The sequence below is a fragment of the Podarcis filfolensis genome (genome assembly GCF_964270895.1).
Source record: "Podarcis filfolensis genome assembly, chromosome: 7".
NCBI classification, from domain to species: domain Eukaryota; kingdom Metazoa; phylum Chordata; class Lepidosauria; order Squamata; family Lacertidae; genus Podarcis; species Podarcis filfolensis.
In genome coordinates, this window is record NC_139603.1 from 55,707,845 (window position 1) to 55,726,854 (window position 19,010).

A 19,010-nucleotide genomic window follows, 5' to 3' on the forward strand; every position below is an offset into this window, starting at 1 on the left:
TCCGGATAGAGGGAAGTGAAAAGATGAACAAATTGGAAATCATACAGAAGCAATATAATATGGGGTGAGAATAGGGTGGGTGCTTAGCTCAAATGAAAAGAGCTTGTGAAAAGAAGGCAGAGAACAATTGGTCACTATCCCCTTTGTGGATAATAAATGCAACAATAGGATTACATTATAGAACATAGATTTATCTTCATCATTAGGAAAGAAATGCTGCACAGCAGAATTTCTTCAGCAAGATAAACTGCCAAGTAATCTATTTGCTGGATGATTTTGAAGGATAGGTGCAAACTTTTGTTCTCCAGGAATGACTTAGGAATAATGTTGTGATTTAAAAATGTCTTAAAATTGTCAGTTCTTTATTGAATTTCTAAAAGTCTGGATAAGTTGATCAGCTCCAGCTGTCCCACGGAGGACTCTTGTTTTGTGGAAAGAAGCCAGACTTTGGAAACACAAGCTGGATGATGTTTCATAACCAGAGGAGGAACCAAGAGGGCTGGCCTGCCCATAAGGTGGGCTAAGGTAGTGCTTCAGATGGCAGAAACCCAGGAGGCAGTGCCACTGTGGGTGCCCTGCTCACCTCTCTACCTCCCCTGCTGGTAGAGAAGCAGCTCTGGCTTCCAGTGAGATCTCACCAAGCTCTGCAAGATCTCGCAAGTTCACACTGGAATCGTCACTAACACCATTGCTTTGTGGGTGCTTCAGTAAGAGTGAGGTGGTGGGGGCAGCAAGTTGGTGGGGGCACGTTCCTTCCTCATCTCAGGTGGTGAAGCAGGACACGCCGCCCCGGGAACCAGCACCATTTTCTTTGAGAAATGTTTATTGGAATATTTTGAAATATCTGCCATTTCAGAAAACATTAATCCAAATCATGAAATGTTGATTCTTTCACCAGAAAAATATTAATAATTTCATTCATTCATTCATTCATTGCTTGTGATTTGTTGATAACTACAATTATTTTCTCCTCTCTTTTATTCCATCCCTAGGAATTCTTTCATAGACATTTTACGGGCTATTCTGCTGTCCTTAGAAGTTCTCATTGAAGACCAAGAGCTTCAGATAAATGGCTTCGTTCTAATTATAGACTGGAGTAATTTCTCCTTCAAGCAAGCTTCCAAATTAACACCTTCTATCCTCAAACTGGCCATTGAAGGGTTACAGGTATGTGGAATGGGGATATTGTGTACACGATGCCCTGTGAATAATGTAGCGTCGGGTGGGTACCTGGAGCTAGTCAGTAATAACAAACACGGTGTCAGTGACGTTGACTCCTTATTCAAAGAAACAAACAGCTCAGGTGGACAGACCTAGTGAGCAAGGCAACTCTTCCCAGTAGATCTTGCCCCAATGAGGCAGTTGGGAGGACTGAAGGTCCCCACCTTCCCACAGTTGCCTAAGCCTCCTCATCCCCCGGGTCCTTTCCAAGCAATCTGAGACTCCATCAATGTGTCTATCTCTGCTCCATCCTCTTCATACCTCTACTGATCCTGGGAGACCAAGGGGTGGGGGATCTGGTTGCAGCAGACAGGGAGACCCCTGGCTTCTTCAACAGCCTGTCTGATCCTGCCCCTTGGCGCCCCACCCCTTCTCTCCACCCTCTGCTTCTGCCTTTGATTCTGGACTGCTCTCTGCCACAGCCACTTCCTGCTCACTAAACCCTGTTATGTCTTCAGCTTCCAAAACTTCCTCCTCCCAGTCTGCTCCCTCCTCTCTCTCTGAACACTCAGCATCATCCCACCACCACTCCCCAGGCTCTGAGCCTTCTTCCCCTGGGGGTTCCCTTGCCAGTCAATGACATGTGGGTATGCTGATTGCCAGAGGCATACTGTGTTTTATATAGCATGGAGAGAAGAAGGAAAAATCAGTAAGAAAAGAATAATCATTTGAGTAACTGAGCTTTAAGCCACTCAGAATTTCAAATGTTTGTTTATTGCTTTCATTTAAATGGTGAGCTATTCTTACCACAGGCCTGTCCTACTTACTGCAGCAATTAAGAATAATGTTTAGAGATTTGTGATTTAATCCACATGATACTTCCTGGAGATTAAAAACTTGCAACATCTGCCTGATGAAACACATGCCAAACACATGCGGGGCCTATGCATATGTACTGAATGTGGATTAATAAGCCCCCAGAGACACAGCTGAGCACCAGACACTTTGCCTGCATAGCCAAAAGCCCAGTTGTGTGTGTGTTTGTGTGTTAGTTAATACAGACTATTAAAATCAGAACAGAATAGGGTATGTTGCTAATGTCTGAAGCGGGAGATTTATGGGCAAACTGAAAATACTGGGAATAGATCTTGTGATTTATACCTCACCTCAGGTTTGATCTCTAAAATGGGTTCCACTACTGTATTTATTTGTTTTCTGTAGACAATTTCTCTCAGTGTGGAATTTAAGGTTGAATGTGTACATTTGCTTCTGAATAGGCATGAATAGAAATGTTCTGTAAGTTTTCCAGAGCAAAGTATGACCCAATGAGCTCTGCTCACCCATGGTGATGGTAATGATGATGATGATGATGATGATAATAATAATAATAATAATAATAATAATAATAATAATAATAATAATTTTATTGATTATTTATAACCTGCCTATCTGGCTGGGTTTCCCCAGCTACTCTGGGCGGCTTGCAACAGAATATTAAAATCACTTTAAAACAACATTAAAAACTTCCCTAAACAGAGTTGCCTTCAGATGTCTTCTAAAAGTCAGATAGTTGTTTATTTCCTTGACATCTGATGGCAGGGCATTTCACAGGGCGGGCACCACTACCGAGAAGGCCCTCTGCCTGGTTCCCTGTAGCCTCATTTCTTGCAGTGAGGGAACAGCCATAAGGCCCTGGACCTCAGTGTCCAAGCTGAACGATGGGAGTGGAGACACTCCTTCAGGTATACTGGGACGAGGCCGTTTAGGGCTTTAAAGGTCAGCACCCATTGCCCTCCAGATATTGTTGAACTCCAGCTCCCGTCAGCCGCAAACAACATGGCCAGGAATGATGGGCGTTGTAGACCAATATCTGGAAGGGTACAGGCTGCCACCTCTGATGTAGAGCTATCTACTCATCCTGGGAACAAAGACTAAATTCCAGGATTGATTGTATTTTGGAATGTGGATGCCTTTCAAGCGCCAAGAAACGTCAGCAAGGGCTAAGGAAGTGAAGCACACCAGGTCCTCTCCTGTGTATAGTGTGAGCAGTTACTTTTATGTACCGTATTTTTCGCTCTATAAGACACACCAGACCACAAGACGCACCTAGTTTTTGGAGGAGGAAAACAAGGAAAAAAATATTCTCAATCTCAGAAGCCAGAACAGCAAGAGGGATTGCTGCGCAGTGAAAGCAGCAATCCTTCTTGCTGTTCTGGCTTCTGGGATAGCCGCGCAGCCTGCATTCGCTCCATAAGACGCACACACATTTCCCCTTACTTTTTAGGAGGGAAAAAGTGAGTCTTATAGAGCAAAAAATATGGTACTTATTTCCTAAACTTTGTACACTGCTTGATTGTAAAAACCCGCTTACAGAAAGAACAAAACAGTAAAATTACTGGCAAAAACAGTTTAAAACAACCATTTGTAATATTTGAGAAGATTAAAATCAGCTATAAACTAACAACAGATTAAAACACACATCAGCATTCTACATATCTGGGTAGGCTTGTTTAAACAATAAATAAATAAATGTTTTTAGCAGGCACCAAGAAGAGGGCAGTGAAGGCACCTGCTAAATGTCAATAGGAAGGAAGTTCCAAAGTGTATGCCAACTCCACTACCCACTACCCATAGAGGTGATATTTGGTTCAGGATGCATGTTAATGTGAGCTTAGATAATGCACACTTCCTGAAATGTAGCCATCCTCCAAAATGCACACTGCTTTGAATTCTGCAGTATTCTTCAAGCCCAAAATATGCATGTAAAGGCATATATTAGGGGGAAATGTGCTTAAAAATGGATATACCGGTACTAGTAGAAAATGACATATGCAAATGCACTATATTATGGAAGATTGCTTGGGGGAAAATTGGTATACTGGGCATTAAAACGTTGCAGAAATATGTTGTATTTCTAAAAAGTGTTGCAGTGTTGCAAACTGAACTTGGCATTAGAAAAACGAGCCAATGAGAAACAAAGCTAACATATTTGCCCACCCCTAACTGTTTGCAATGCTTGTATTGAGCTTTGAAGATAACTCAAGATGTAATAGCAAGCGATGGGTTTAAATTTATTATTACAACCTCTCTTGGCTTCAGACAATGGAATAGCTAAGACTCTGCTTTATTGGTTAAGTGCTCTCACATCATAATAGGCAATTACCTGGAAGTGCTACTATTCAAGACCTTGACACTAAGAAATTCACTTTCTTTTGATGTTTAGAATTCCATGTCTCCAGAATAACTTTTCCTAGCTGTTTATAGAAGTCAACAAAATGCTTATTTATTCATTACATTTTCAACTATTTATAGGCAGTCCCATAACAGGAAATCCCCTCAGGTTTTTTTTACAAAATAAAACAAGAAAATTATTAAAGACCACAGTAGACAAAATGTAGAGAATAAGAAGACACCAATTAGGATCAAAGCAGATAAATTCAAAGCAGAGAGTCAATGACTAAAATCTACAGGCCGTAAACAATAACAGCCACAATTTACATTAAAATGGAGAACAGAAGGGTTTTCCTGGTGCAAAAAAGGCATCAGAGTAGATGCCAGACAAGGCTCTTGGGCGATCCTGGTGGGGTGCCATCGCGCGCGCCCCCACGCTGGGCGCCATGCCCCAGGGACGCATGCCAGCCCCACCCCTGCCTGCTCTCCACCCCCCCGGTGCTGGAGCTTGAAGCTCTGCCACTGGAGATGGCATTCCACAAATGGGAGCCACTACTGAAAAGGTCCTTTTTACTCATAGCCACCAAGGGTCATAGATGATTATGGCAAGCTACAGATGGGAAGTGGCGACTCTTCAGGTACTGAGGTCCCAACAAGGAAGGGCTTTCAAGGGGAAAATACTGAACAGCACTTTTAATTGGGCCTGTAAATGAACTGGTAGTCAGTGAAGATGGCAAAATACTGGCATAATATGTTTATACCAGTTTGCACCCATTTTCTGCCCCAACTGAAATTTCTGGACTATTTTCAAATGCAACTGCATGTGCAATGGGCTGTGAGAGGCATAGTTCACTAACTGTCAAGTTAGGTAGTAGCTGGCCTCACAAACTAGGCTGGTAGAATGCAATTCAAGCCACAGAGGTCACTTGTGTCTCTACTGGCAGGGATGGATCATTGAGTACCCTCAAATTATGAACCTAACTAATCCTTTAGGTGGAGTGCATCGCCTCCAGAACAGGATTTATTTGTTTTATTTATTAACTTGCCCTTCATCCAAACATCTCAGGAAGGTTTGCAAGATAAAAATACAAGATAAATAAATAGATAGAACAAACACAAAATGAAACAATAACACCCCCCTCCCACAAACACATTTAAAAGGCCATAGAATATTAAATAGCCAAAGGCCTGGTTGAACACCATTCATCTAGGCAGATAAACCTCCCATTAACACTACCTCATTCTTGCTTGGACTGAGCTTCAGGTTTTGGGCCCTCACTGAGTCTGTTACTGCAGCTAGTAAAAGACTAGCATTTCCACTTCCTCAACTGGTTTTGATGAAAAAGAGAAATTGAGTTTGGTGGCATCCACATACCACTAATACCACACACCAAATATGGATCATTCCATTCAGTGTTCAACATAGCTACTAGGAATGACATAGACACTAGACAGGATCAGGCTATTCTCTGAATGGAGAGATGTAGAAAGTGGAATCCCTCAAGGACTGGTACTGAAAACCTTTTTCACAAATGACCTACAGTTTGGAGTGAGCAGTGAGGTGGCCAAGTTTGCTTATGGTACTAAATTGTTCAGGGTAATTGAAACAAAAAGAGATTGTGTGAAGAGCTCCAAAAGGACCCTTGAGTGAATGGTTGGTAAAATGGCAAATGCAATTCAATGTACTGTTCCAGGGGAGGCAGTTCCAAAGGGTGGGTGCCACCACACGAAAGGCTTGATTCTTAAATTATGTAAAATGGACATCCTGATAGCATCTGAAGGAAGCCCTCAGCTGTGCTGTATATGAGGAGTTAGATAATCTTTTAGGTATTGGAATGTGGCCATTTGGTCCTCCCTGCTCTTGTTTCTGGAATATAACATGCCTATGTCTTTTTAAAAAAGCTGGCTGTGTTCAGAGAATTCTATACATTTCAGATGTTCCATATGAACCTCACATTACTAGGTTCATTATCAGAGCAACTTGGTTAGCTGGTTTGAAAGCAAACAATTTGAAACTACTATCAGACAAATATATCTAATCAGTCACAATGTTGCTCATTGCAATCAATTTCCCTGCCTACAGCAGGGGTCAGCAAACTTTTTCAGCAGGGGGCCGATCCACTGGCCCTCAGACCTTCTGGGGGACTGGACTATATTTTTTTAGGGGGAATGAACAAATTCCTGTGCCCCACAAATAACCCAGAGATGCATTTTAAATAAAAGGACACCTTCTACTCATGTAAAAACACGCTGATTCCTGGACCATCCATGGGCCCGATTTAGAAGGCGATTGGGCCAGATCCAGCCCCCAGGCCTTAGTTTGCCTACCCATGGCCTACATAGTCCATTCTATACAGATATATATCTTTTGCATGCATAAGTTTCAAGAAGATATCCTAAGTATTCTGAAATATTTGTTTGCTATGTCAGCATTGTTTCAAAGCATTTCTGAAGCCAGTTGTATTGAAGAGCTAAACGTAGACTTGAAACTAGTTAAAGCTATTGTGGAGAGTGTTGTGGTACCAGCTGAAACAAGGTCAGTTTGACATATTCCCCAGACACTTGAGCCGTCTGTTTCCAGCAGCTGTTGTGTTGTAAGGTAGAGTGGAGCTCTCTCTGAGCTGTCAGTCAAAGTGACCTTTGAAAGGAAACTAAGGATCTACTCTTTATGTAGAGAATAAAGGAGTAGGAACAGACTTTGTTTTCACCAAGAGAAGGTCCATGTTGGTTATCCATCTGCCATTGCATGGAACCAAGATGAAACAAAGAAAAAAAGAGAAAAGATTTCAGACAATAGATTCGCTTTTGTTCCTTGGAGATTGGGGCAAACTACTTAGAAAATTTGCACACACTCTCAAACACACAGCCCTGTTCCTAGGCTGAATATGTGTGGAACATAATTCAGGATCACAAATTTAATTGCTGAATTTGAACAAAATTCTACCCCATCCTCTTTCCCCAGCTTAGGTGCTTGGCAAGTTAGTGGACACCAACAGTAACTCTGCTGCTGGCTCCTTTACTTGAGAAAGCACATGCACACCATTTGAATGGCAATGCTCATTGGAGGGGCAACCCCCCCCAAATATTTTATTGGGGGCAGCAGAGGGACCTCAGAAGCACCTATGCTTCTGAGGAAGTCCATTCAAACAGTTTTTTCTGTGAAAAGGTTTTTCCTGATGATTATATCAGGAGAGCCAGTGTGGTGTAGTGGTTAAGAGCGGTAGTCACGAAATCCAGGGAACCGGGTTCGCGTCTCCGCTCCTCCACATGCAGCTGCTGGGTGACCTTGGGCCAGTCACACTTCTTTGAAGTCTCTCAGCCCCACTCACCTCACAGAGTGTTTGTTGTGGGGGAGGAAGGGAAAGGAGATTGTTAGCCGCTTTGAGACTCCTGAAGGGGAGTGAAAGGCGGGATATCAAATCCAAACTCTTCTTCTTATATGGTCAAACTTTCATTTCCCTCTTTCCTACTTTATCACTTTCTTCCAAAGCTGTATTTGAAAATGCCCATTGGCACAATTGTATAGAATTATACAAGAGAACTGTTAATATAAAAGAATAAATGGTTTAATGAAGCCCAATTCAGATTAATACCTGTGGTCTAACCTGATTAGCTTATTACATAAATCTAATGCTTCCAGTCTATTAGAAATGCTGTATGAATATTAATGAGAGTCCTGAGGTCTTTGAACAGAAAGAACAACATTTTTTTTGCAGTTTTCAAGAATCAGAAAGGTACGATTTGGTTACTTTTGCAAGGGCATTTGTTAACAATATCAATAAACCTGCAAAAATCAGAGGTCATTTTCAAGCTTGCAACTCTACCATGTAGAGGTGAATCTCAGCATTAATTTGTAACATGCATGTTTACTGGGCGTCGACTCTGGAAAATGGCTGGAGTGCATCTTTGGGGACAGCCTTCATGTCAAAAATAAAAATGCTTACACATGAAAGTGTGTTGCACACACTTAACTCATTCAATGTCAAATCCCATAAAAAATATTAAGTGCTATTTTTCTAGGTTAGGAGGTGCTGGAACTCACTGTGAACACCCTCTCTTGTTCTCTTATAATGGTAATGACACCCCCCTAAGAGGTGCCAGAACTGAGTTCCTGCAAGTTCTGGCTGACAAAAAGCCCTGAAAATATCCAGACCTGAGCTTATGATCCCCTTTGAGCAACTTGTGTGTTTGTAGCACAGACATTTATTTTAACCAGATTTGGCATCTGTACTGGGAGCCACAGAAGCCCTGGAGGAAAGCTACAACTCCCAAGAGTATGTGGCACCCTTGGTGTTCCAGGCACCCAAAAGGAGAGGAATCTTCTTTCCTCCTGCAGCAACAACCATCAAGCAAATATATTGTTACACACCACACCAATCTCCACAGAGCAGTATATGAGACTTCAGGGGTTCCTGGTGCTCACTCAGGGTTTGTATTTTCTTCAGAAAACCAGGCACAACAGAGACTGTAGTGTCTTTAAGATATATGGTTTTATTTACACATATATACAATGTGAGCCTCAGCACCCCAAAACACACCAGCTTATTCCATAGTAGCAGCATCGGAATCCTTTGCTTTGCTGAGCACATCCAATGTTCATCATACTCAGACTAGACTTGTTGAATTGAATGAACATGATTATCATAGGTCCATTGATTTCAGTGGGTGTCTTTTGAGTAAAACTTAGTTGCACACAGTCCTGTGGTTTTGAATGTGCAAATATGAAATGAATACATTGGGAGTCATGTGACCGCTATGCTGACTTTCTACTTGCCGGGAACTCTTGTTTCTCAAGGAAGCATTCAAAAGTGGCATATCCCATTTTACCACTTCACCTCATTCTGATACATATGTGGGCTCAGCTTTATGCTGCCAGATAAACGTTTTCAGGTGTAAGAGTGAACCTTGCCTCCAATTTAAATTCTGGAAGTGGGGTGGTGGAGAACCCTGTGCTTGAGCTATAGGAAGTTTTGGAATCACTGTTTTGAAGAAGGCGTAAAAGTCTTGCATTTCTCACATGATACAAAATGAGCAGTCTTGCGAACACACCCTTTAAAGGCAAAACGTCATGGAGCAGAACGGTTTGTGCCACCACTATTTCTTTAAACCATCAATTTATGCAGATTTCCTCCTGTTGAGGTATTAAATATTAATAAGCTTCCTGTCAAGAGACAGCACTTGAAGGAAATTTATGGTAGTTTGCTTTGGGAAAGGCCCAGGAAAACATACTGTTTTGTGTGTTTTATTGCTGTACTTGTCACTTTCTCGACATAATATTTCAGTGCTTAAGTACTACTCTTAAGTGTTCCTTTCTAAAAGGTTGACACCTTCCAAGGGCTTCTCTTTACACATAAACTGTTGGGAGACAGAGGACATTTGAATGTTGAAAATTTATAATTTTTAAATGACAAAGGGAAAATAAAGGTGCACACAAATTAAGATGATTTAAAAAAATTATAGCTCAGCCTACACCCCCTCATCAATGGCTGCTAATAATCTAATATTCTACAATGCTTGTGGAAACAATACGGCAAGCAGCCATTAGGGAGACCATCCCTGTCAAATCCACTCAGCCCAGGTCAGAGGAAAGTGTATCCTCATGGACCATGTTTTACTGATCCTAACTACTGATAGCTCAGTCAGTAGAGCATGAGGCTTTTAATCTGGGTCGTGGGTTTGAGCCCCACAATGGACAAAAGATTCCTGCATTGCAGGGGGTTGGTATAGATGGCCCTCATGGTCTCTTCCAACTCTACAGTTCTGTGATTCTATGAAAGCCTCCTATACGTCTAATGAAATCTTCACTTGAGTCAGAATTCCAGAATTTTGCTCCTGAGATGAGATGAAATGCTAATGGGATTTCTAATGCTAATGGGGTAGCAGACATTCACATAACATTTTCCAAATGTCACTCCAATCAGTTTCCAGATTAGTCAACGTTATTGTCGTTGAATGAGAACAGCTTTGTGTTTTATGTTTGCTAAAGCTAAGGATTACACTGAAACTTCTTCAGGCCATAAGGCATTTGTTTCATTCACTCCTCCACTCCCTCGCAGCCTGGATTTCATTTCATGCCTGGCATATTTTAAACATTTCCCCATCCGTTGCCCAACAACTGACTTATATTATTGGAGAGCGAGGGGAGGGGAGGCTTTTATCAGCCTGAGGACCACATTCCCCTGTGGGCAGCCTTCCAGACGTCGGTGTGGCGAGAGGCAAACATGGAGGGAACCTTTGTACAAGTGACAGCACCCAGGTGTTCAGATAGACAAGTTTGCACTAAATAGCCTTCAGGATAAGGCTGTCAGTGACTACTACTGATGACTAAATTATACCTCCATGGTCGGAGTTATCCTGATCATGGAGGTATAGCAGCCTCTGAATGCCAATGGCTGGCCTGGGGAACAATAGCATGAGAGCACCATTTTCCTTCTGTCTTGTTAGTGGGCTTCCTGGAGGCATCTGGTTGGCTGCTACAGGGTATAGGTTGCCATGACTACATAAGCCTTGTTCTGAACCAGCAGGACATCACTGTGACCAGAATGCATCCTATTCAGTCTCACCAGATGCCTAGCCCTAACCTTGCTGAGGCCTTGACTTGTTTCCCACTTCGTTGAGGCTTTGATGTGTGGTGAAGAAAGGGTGCAACAAGAGAGAAGTCCAGTGCCTTCTCCCTCACAAATTGTCTATGTGCACTTGTAGTCTGCCTGCACACTCAGCCCTTGTGCACGCAACTGCTGCTACTTACATGCTCATGATCCACAGATGCTATGATTAAATTGAGGCCACATGGATCAAAGTCCTGAAGCACAATTCCTAATAAAATTGGAAGATGGGATAAGACGACTGCGGCGGGAAAATGTTCACCTTCTTTTGACTGGGGGAACCATATTCATGAGCATGCCCTCTGTGCTGTTGGTTTCAAGAGTGGATTGAATTTTCCTTATAATTTATGAATGGGTGGCCACAGAATTGCTTAGCTCTGGCATTTGTTCTAAATGGATAATAGCTTCTTTTTACCATTGATCCAGTGAGGATAGATCTGTTTGCCACGGGACATTTGTTGTTCACAGTGTCCTTTCCCTTTGCTTTGAAGGTTAATATGCGTCATACATGATAGGAATATGAAACTTCTGTATTTGATGGGCAAAAAGAAAGAAAGGCTAATAAGGGGAAATGTTCCTAAATCAGAGTGAGGTAAAAGTGGATCTCCAAAATATTTATAATAAATGAATTATTGCATTTATAACCCACCTTTCCTCTCAGGAGCTCAGTGTGACATGTATGGTTCTCCTCCTCCTTTTCCCTCCTCACAACAGTGCCAGCAGTGACTGGCCCAATATCTCCCAGTGAACTTCATGGCTGAGTGGGTGTGCTGTAGAATGGACATACAAAGTAAATAGCCTTAAGTAATTTAGTTCCTAAGGGAAATTGTGTGCTTTTAATGCTTAAAAGGAGGTAGTGAGGAAAACCTTTCTTCTTCTAAGTACCACTGGATCTTCTGAGGCACTCTGATCACCACTGAGGAAAATGAAGCTACAGTGCTCACTGCAGTAATAAAGTAGATATAGAAGAAAATTGTATATTAGATAGCCAAGTCATGCCCAGACTATTAGTTATGTGGGAAATCGCTAATGTCTTCAGTGGATATTTGTTTCTAGGACCCTAGACTATGTCACTGGGTAAATTTGCGCATTTCTGTATAGAGTGGTACCTTGGTTTAAGAATAGCTTAGTTTACGAACAACTTGGATTAAGAACGCTGCAAACCCAGAAGTAGGTGTTTTGGTTTGTGAACTTTGCCTTGGAAGCAGAACATATTCTGCTTCCTGTTGAGTGCGTTCTATTTGTAGATTGAGTACCCCACTGCTATGGGAAAGCACGCCTTGGTTTAAGAACACTTTGGTTTAAGAACAGACTTCCGGAATGGATTAAGTTCGTAAACCAAGGTACCACAGGGAAAAGCAGTATATTTGGAAGAAGAAGAAGAAGCAGCAATGTTAAAACAGGGCATATTCTTCGTTCTTAGGGTCCTAGTTTAATTGAGTTCACCCAGACTAGAAAGAGCTTGCTGGCTTCAGCTGTTGTACGGTTCACTGTAGTATCACTGCTGGATCTGACTCTGGTGGTCTCCCTGCCTGCACAATCCTCTCTTGCGGACTTCAGGCAATACAAGATCAGCCTTCAGTGTCATTTCCATTTCAATGGATGATTATTTTGTTCTTCCCAAGGCTGAAACAGAGTGTAGGTGGCATTTATAATATACTTTCTGGATGCTACATTTGTTTCTCTAGAGACAGAGCTCAAAAACAGAAACCAAAAAAAGGGTAAAGTTCTTCAAGAGCATTTGCTACTCTCTTTTCATCAAGATACTGCACAGGCAGTACATTAAAATGCTCTGATAATGCCGCATTTCCCCACACAAAATAACAAGGGCTTCTCTTTACAAAGATGTACTTGAGAAGGGGTTGCAGTGTGTGGGCGGCAAAGAGCAGCCTGCAATTGTTCTGCTGCGATGGCACCTTGAAAAGGAACTGCCCAAATGGTAGCGTAACAATAATTGTTTCTTCCTTCTCAAATAACTTTCGGATAAAATTGGTTCAATTTAAAGATAAAGCAATGGCTCCACAACAATACAAACTCTACTGCAGAAGCAGAAAATAGAAAGAAAATTGTGTCACACAAACAACAGGGTCGTTTGGTCCGTTATATTTAACAATAATAATCTGGCAGATAAGGGGCTTCCCCTGCATGCGAAGACAGGCTCAGGTGGATTGAGCGGACGAGACCAGCAGTGGGTCCAAAGGTCAAGAAGGTGGTTTCTGAATGTCCTGAAGAGGAAAGTGAGGGGCAGGTGGAAACCTGGAAAGATAGCCCATCTAGGAGAAGGAAAATTTCTGCTGCATTGCAGGATATCTTCAGGAGAATAAAAGGCTAAGGAGTAAACCCCACACAGGTTTGGAGTCGAGTCCCTAAGGCAGTTGGATGGCATCTTGTATGCCTCTTTCTGGCAACTCCTGCAGCCAAGCTGATGCCAATCATATTGCCCAACAAATAAAATGGTTTAAATGTCTGGTTTCAACCTGTCACTGAAAAGATTGCAGTGTTTGTAGGGACCAGTTTTATTTCTGTGGCAAGGATAGTTAATCTGATGCCTTCAATATGTTGTTTGACTTCAATCAGCCCCAACCAGCATGGTGATGGGACTTCTAGCCCAACACCTGAAAGGCCTCAGCTTTCCCCCACACTTGCTCTTTGGGAAAGGAAATTCCATAGCTACAAAATAAATGGGTATTAAAGCCAAAACCAGTGAGATAATTTGCTAGTGGGAAGTGGCGGCAAGCTGAAAGGAAAGAAGAATTACCACCCTGATCTGTTCCTATTAGGAGGCAGTGATGGATGCCTGGTTTGTCTCAGTACCAAGCAAGCATGTACCGGTAACTGCTGACTTACCAGATTCCTCTTGCACAGGCTTCTACTGGTGGTGGAGATGATTGTCAGGGATAGACAGATCAGGTCCATGCCACTATTACATGAGTTCATAAATACATATTTCAATACCTATATCTCAACCTATTTTCTCCCAAAAGACCTATTTCTTAATGTACTGTGTTTCTGTTTTTGAGCCAAAACTGCATCAGAGCATCTGGGAAAGCTGGTGGAAACTAAGTTCTGATCTGCACATTAGTCTGAGAGGTGCAGATCAGATCAGATCAGAAATTCACAAATTTTCTTTCCCCAAGCAGTCCAACTACATGAGGATTGCAGGGAGCAGGAAATATCAGGTCTGTGTGAGGTTCCTCTGTGTAGTGAATTATCTGAATTTCAGCTTGGAACGTCTTCTTGTCAGTGGACCATTTCAGGCTACGGACTATTTCCTTTGGCTGGCTATTGGACCTTCCTAGGAAAGGCTATAGAGACTTCATGTCTGAAATGAGACCTTGCCGGAGTAGTTGTGCAGCCTTGGCCTAGCTTTCAGACTGCCGTTGGGATCCAAGGATCAGAAGGGCAATAGAGATAGTCATGGGTGGACTGGAGGTGAGGCAACGAATCAAGCAGATGAGGGTTAAAGGACCAGAGGCAATTGGAATGCCAGAACCCAGCAGGAATTACAAGGCAGAAATTGAGGACAGAAGGAGATGCAAATCCACAACACATTTGCAAGATAGAGAAAGAAATCATTGGATGGTGGAACGGACTCCCTCAGGTGGTGACTCTTCTACACTGGAGGTTTTAAAACAGAGATTAGATGGCCATCTGTCAAGATTCTTTAACTGTGATTCTTTCATTGCAGGGGATTGGACTTCATGAGCCTTGAAGTCCCTTGTAACTCTACAATTCTATGCTCCTAACTTTTGTGGGCTCCACACACACTCGGCAACCAAGCGTACCCTGCAACCTATTATATTGGCTACAATGGGATGTGTCTGTCAAGCCTAATTTTGGGCAATAGACCTGGACACTCAGGATACTAGAGAAGACCTCTGTGGGGCACATGTGTGCCTGCAGGCACCATATTAATAACCTCTGTTACAGTAGGTTCTTGTTCTATTAAGTGTCCTTAAAAAAAGTTTATCTAATTCATTGCAAAGTCATTTCTGAGTCAGAAAAGGGAATGAGTCATACTGTTCAATTGCATCAGCTACATGGTTCTTTGAGTATGCACAGTTACTTTGGTGAAAGATTAAGGTCACTGCATACGGTTGCCAACAGCTCCAAAGTGATTCTAAGACCAAACAACCAGAAAGTACCTGCTGCATACTTATCTGATGCATTTGTTCTTTGTATTTTTGCCTTCAACTTTTAAGCAAAGAGAAAGAGCTGGGTTCTTTGACCAGTAATTTTGTTCATCAACCTGAATGCTGATATGAATATTGGGCACACTTTTCAAATCAAATCAAATCCATTTATTGTGAGGACCATGCCTGTGCACAAACATCAACACTACAATAGTTAAAAATATTAAAATTCATTACATACTATGCCAACAAAACCTTCTTCCCACAGAATAGAAAAGGAGGGAAAACGAGCAACGAGTTAAACAGATGATGAAGGGGTCTTTACATTGTCGTCCATAAATCTTTCCCTGGCTTTCATGGCCTTCATCACAAAAACCGCTACCCATGGGTAATGCGTGGGTTTGCATCAACTAACAAAAATTTTACTCTATCTTCAGGACTGGTTATAGAATTGGGTATAATTTGCAGCAATGCGTCTCTAAAGCCCGAGTAAATGGGGCAATAGAGGAGGTAATGTGTAAGATCCTCTTTAATTTTCATAAGGCAAGGACATAAACGGTGTTCTACTGGGGTTTTTGTGTATCTACCGGTCAAATAAGCAGTTGGCAATGTTTGGAACCGGGGCACACTTTTTTTTGTTTAACGAAACATTGGAAATGTGATTGCAAAGGTGGCATAGTTACTCACTGGCATTTTGAATGGGCAAAAGGGTGTGTGTTAAAAGTCCAAATACCAGATGCCCTTCATTTGTTAATATGTCATGTTTATTTGTTCAAAACAAAGTTGACCACAAAAATGACACATGTCCAGGAACATCGGGGTAGACAAGAACCAGGGAATCAAAAGTGAACAATGACAACAGAGGTAATGTTCAGATTAAACTAAAAAGGCAAAAAGTTATAAATATATTTAATGCTCTCCATTCCCCCCTGCCTGGCAGTCGCTGTCTTTTGCTGAGGCCCAATCAAAGCATGGGTGCTTGCTCTTCTGTTTCCACCTCCATGACCACTTGGAATACTGATTAACAATCATGTATAGCTATTTTTTGACCAGCCACAACAAAATTGTACCTGTTGCTTCTCAGGAATTCTAAGAAATGAAAAAAAAATTGCAGTTTTGAAAGGCTCAGTCCACCATCTTGATTCAAAATGGTGTCCAGTTATATCCAAACACAGACAAAAACCTGCTCCTTGATTTGGTTACCATATCTTTAAAAGTGTCCAAATGCATAGCGAACAGTCAAAATATATAGTAGATGCTGATATCATATTGTTCTGCAAATGTCAGTGAAAAGGAGCACATAGTTCTCTGAGTTCTAAACAAATGCTCAAAGGTTGTGGTACATGAATACGGCAATCAGAGGGAATGGTCAAACAGTGTATGATTTACCAGCATGGAGTGCATATCAGCAGCTTGCCAGTGAGCCATCTGCAATCATGCAAAGAGGTGTGAGAAGAGGGAAGGGATACTGATGTCACAAAAGCAGTAAGGATGGTGTGTATATTGGCAGACTTGCTGCAGTTTTCTCTTCTAAACTTTCTATGATGCAAATTCATTGGGGGGGGGATTTCTTGAAGATAGACTAACACCAGACTACTGTGAACCAAGATGTGTGAGGTGGAATTCACTGAATCCCTTCTCTAACCTGGTTACTTTCAGATTTTGGGTTACAGCTCCCATCAGTCTCAACCAGTACAGCCAATGGCCAGGGATGAAGGGACTTTCAGTCCAAAACATCTGAAGGTCATCAGTAGGGGAAGTCTTCCCTGAGTGATGCCCTCCACTTCCAGTACTGAAAGGAAGGTATAGGAAGGCACCGTCCCTCTGTCTATTGCTATGCCATCACCACTGGAAGTTTTATCAGTTGATTGAACTCACTGGCCAGCATTGTAACTGCAACTACAAGCACAGTAAGGAGCTGTCAAGTTTATACATCCATATTAAACATCATAGCAAAGGGTGGAAATGGAATCATATGGAATCACACTAGTCACAGTGAGCCTCTCGTTGCAGACATTTCAAGCAGGTTCTAAATCTCTGCCTGAAATCTTCAGTGCAAAGGGACAGGTTGTTCTTCTAGTATCCAAACACAAGTCAGGCCCTTGGGTTATGAAGGTGAATTTTGTTATAATGATGGAACACAGCTTGCTGTCCTCTGTCTCTCAGAGGAGTCAAAGGGCTCAGAAGAATGTTCCTCTCTTTGCAATATGAAAGAACCCAGGATATTGCTTATTACCACAGGATATTGCTTTTGCTAAAAGCACAGCTTTCTACATTTCAGAAAGACAGAATTTCAGGCATCACTGTTCAGTGTACCTCTTTCTGTTGTAAATTACAGAGGGGTGATGGTGTTAGAGTTCCTCTAGAATAGATGACCTATTTATTGAGCACTCATCACTTGTACGAAGGTTGGATTATGTTTGGTTTTTATTCTGATTCGTTTGTGGGGAGTTTATATGACAACCCGCATTCATCCTGATTTGCTTTGGGGTGTTTAGATGTCTTCCTGTTAATCATTCGTTCATTTTCAGGGCATTTTCCTGTGACTTTTCTATCTTCCAAAAGGCTCTTTCTTTTTTGAAGCACCAGGGCGACAAAAACACTTTAACCTACTTTTGTGGTGTGAGCCTCAATTTCCATGTATGCACTTGAATCTTCCCACAAAATCAGGAGGCTCCCTCTGTCAGTTTCAGCAAGACAACAAGGAATCCTGGGGCATCTTAACATCTAACAAAGTTATTGTGAGATAAAAGGCTTAGCTGAAGACATTTTGCTGCTTAAAGCAGAACAGCATTCGCCTATGCCCATGTCAATGTACATAGTACCCCAGGCTAGCCAAGTTATTTGGGGAAGTGGGGCAGAAAATCTCACATGCACCTCTTTTCCTTCTTGTAAATGCAACTACCACTACCACCACCACCACCAATACAACTACAAATAGATCACAATTTGCTGCTCTTTCATGACATTCAAAATTAGTTGTCCTCTGCCTAATGGTAGAGCTGGCTCTGGCAGGGTTAAGATATCATGCATCAGACTCCAATATATCATATGCATGAAGTTTTTCCTACATGGGTGAGCAGAGCTACCCTTAGCAGAGAGAAAGAACAATATTTTTTAAATAATGAGACAAGGTGGCCATGCAATAGAAACAGATAGCTGTAGGTGTCATAAAATTCCGCAGCACACAAAGACAGAATCCAGTCCAATCAATGGATGATCTAATCTGCCAGGGTGTGGCCCATTTCCAGCTAGTGGCCACTGGTGATGAATTGGCATAGAAAGTTCAATAGTATACACACCAAAGGAGGATAGTAAACTAAGCACTCCTAGGATTTGCTGAGACCAAGCTCTGATGCTGTCCATATTGAAGCCAAGTTGGAGTGAGGGCAGAATTTAGTACATGGGAAGCTTGGTATAAGTCTGATCATTGGACCATTCAGCCCAGTATCTTCAGGGACTGGCTTCAACCAGGGCTTCAACCAGGGCTTCAAACAGAATAAAAGCATGTGCTCTACCATGGAGTTAGAGCCATTCCCTAAGAAATGATGCTTCCTGTCCTTACTCTCTTATCTTCAAGATGGATACTTTCGGACTCACTTCCGGCGAGGCAGCATGGCGGCTGCAACAGCAGAAAAGAGCTCCTGAAGCCAGCCAGAGTAAAAGGCTCTGTCTGGCCGACTCCCGGACTCCCAGGACTGCTGCCGCCAGCACTGCCAGCGGAGAGGAATTGGGGGTGCCCGGGGGGTCCATCAAAGGAGCCAACCCCCCCCCCACAACCTTGATTGAGCCGGAAAGGCACCCGACCACCCCCCCAACAGCCGAGAGGAGCTCCAAAACCAGGAGGACAGTGAAGCTAACGCAAAGAGGGAGGGGGAAAAAAAGGGGGGAGAGGAAGAAAAAGAAAGAAAGAAAAAGGAGCCCCAACTTTACCGCTGCT

At 42.4% G+C, this 19,010-nt stretch overlaps 1 protein-coding gene across 1 annotated transcript in view; it reads left to right on the plus strand.

Annotated features, from left to right (window-relative positions):
- Positions 1-19,010, plus strand: part of CLVS1 (clavesin 1) — a 70,834-nt gene that overhangs the window by 19,930 nt on the left and 31,894 nt on the right. Inside the window, exon 3 of the mRNA XM_083623083.1 lies at positions 993-1,167. Within this exon, the coding sequence (XP_083479209.1) occupies positions 993-1,167 (175 nt within the window). The remainder of the gene's footprint in view (positions 1-992; positions 1,168-19,010) is intronic.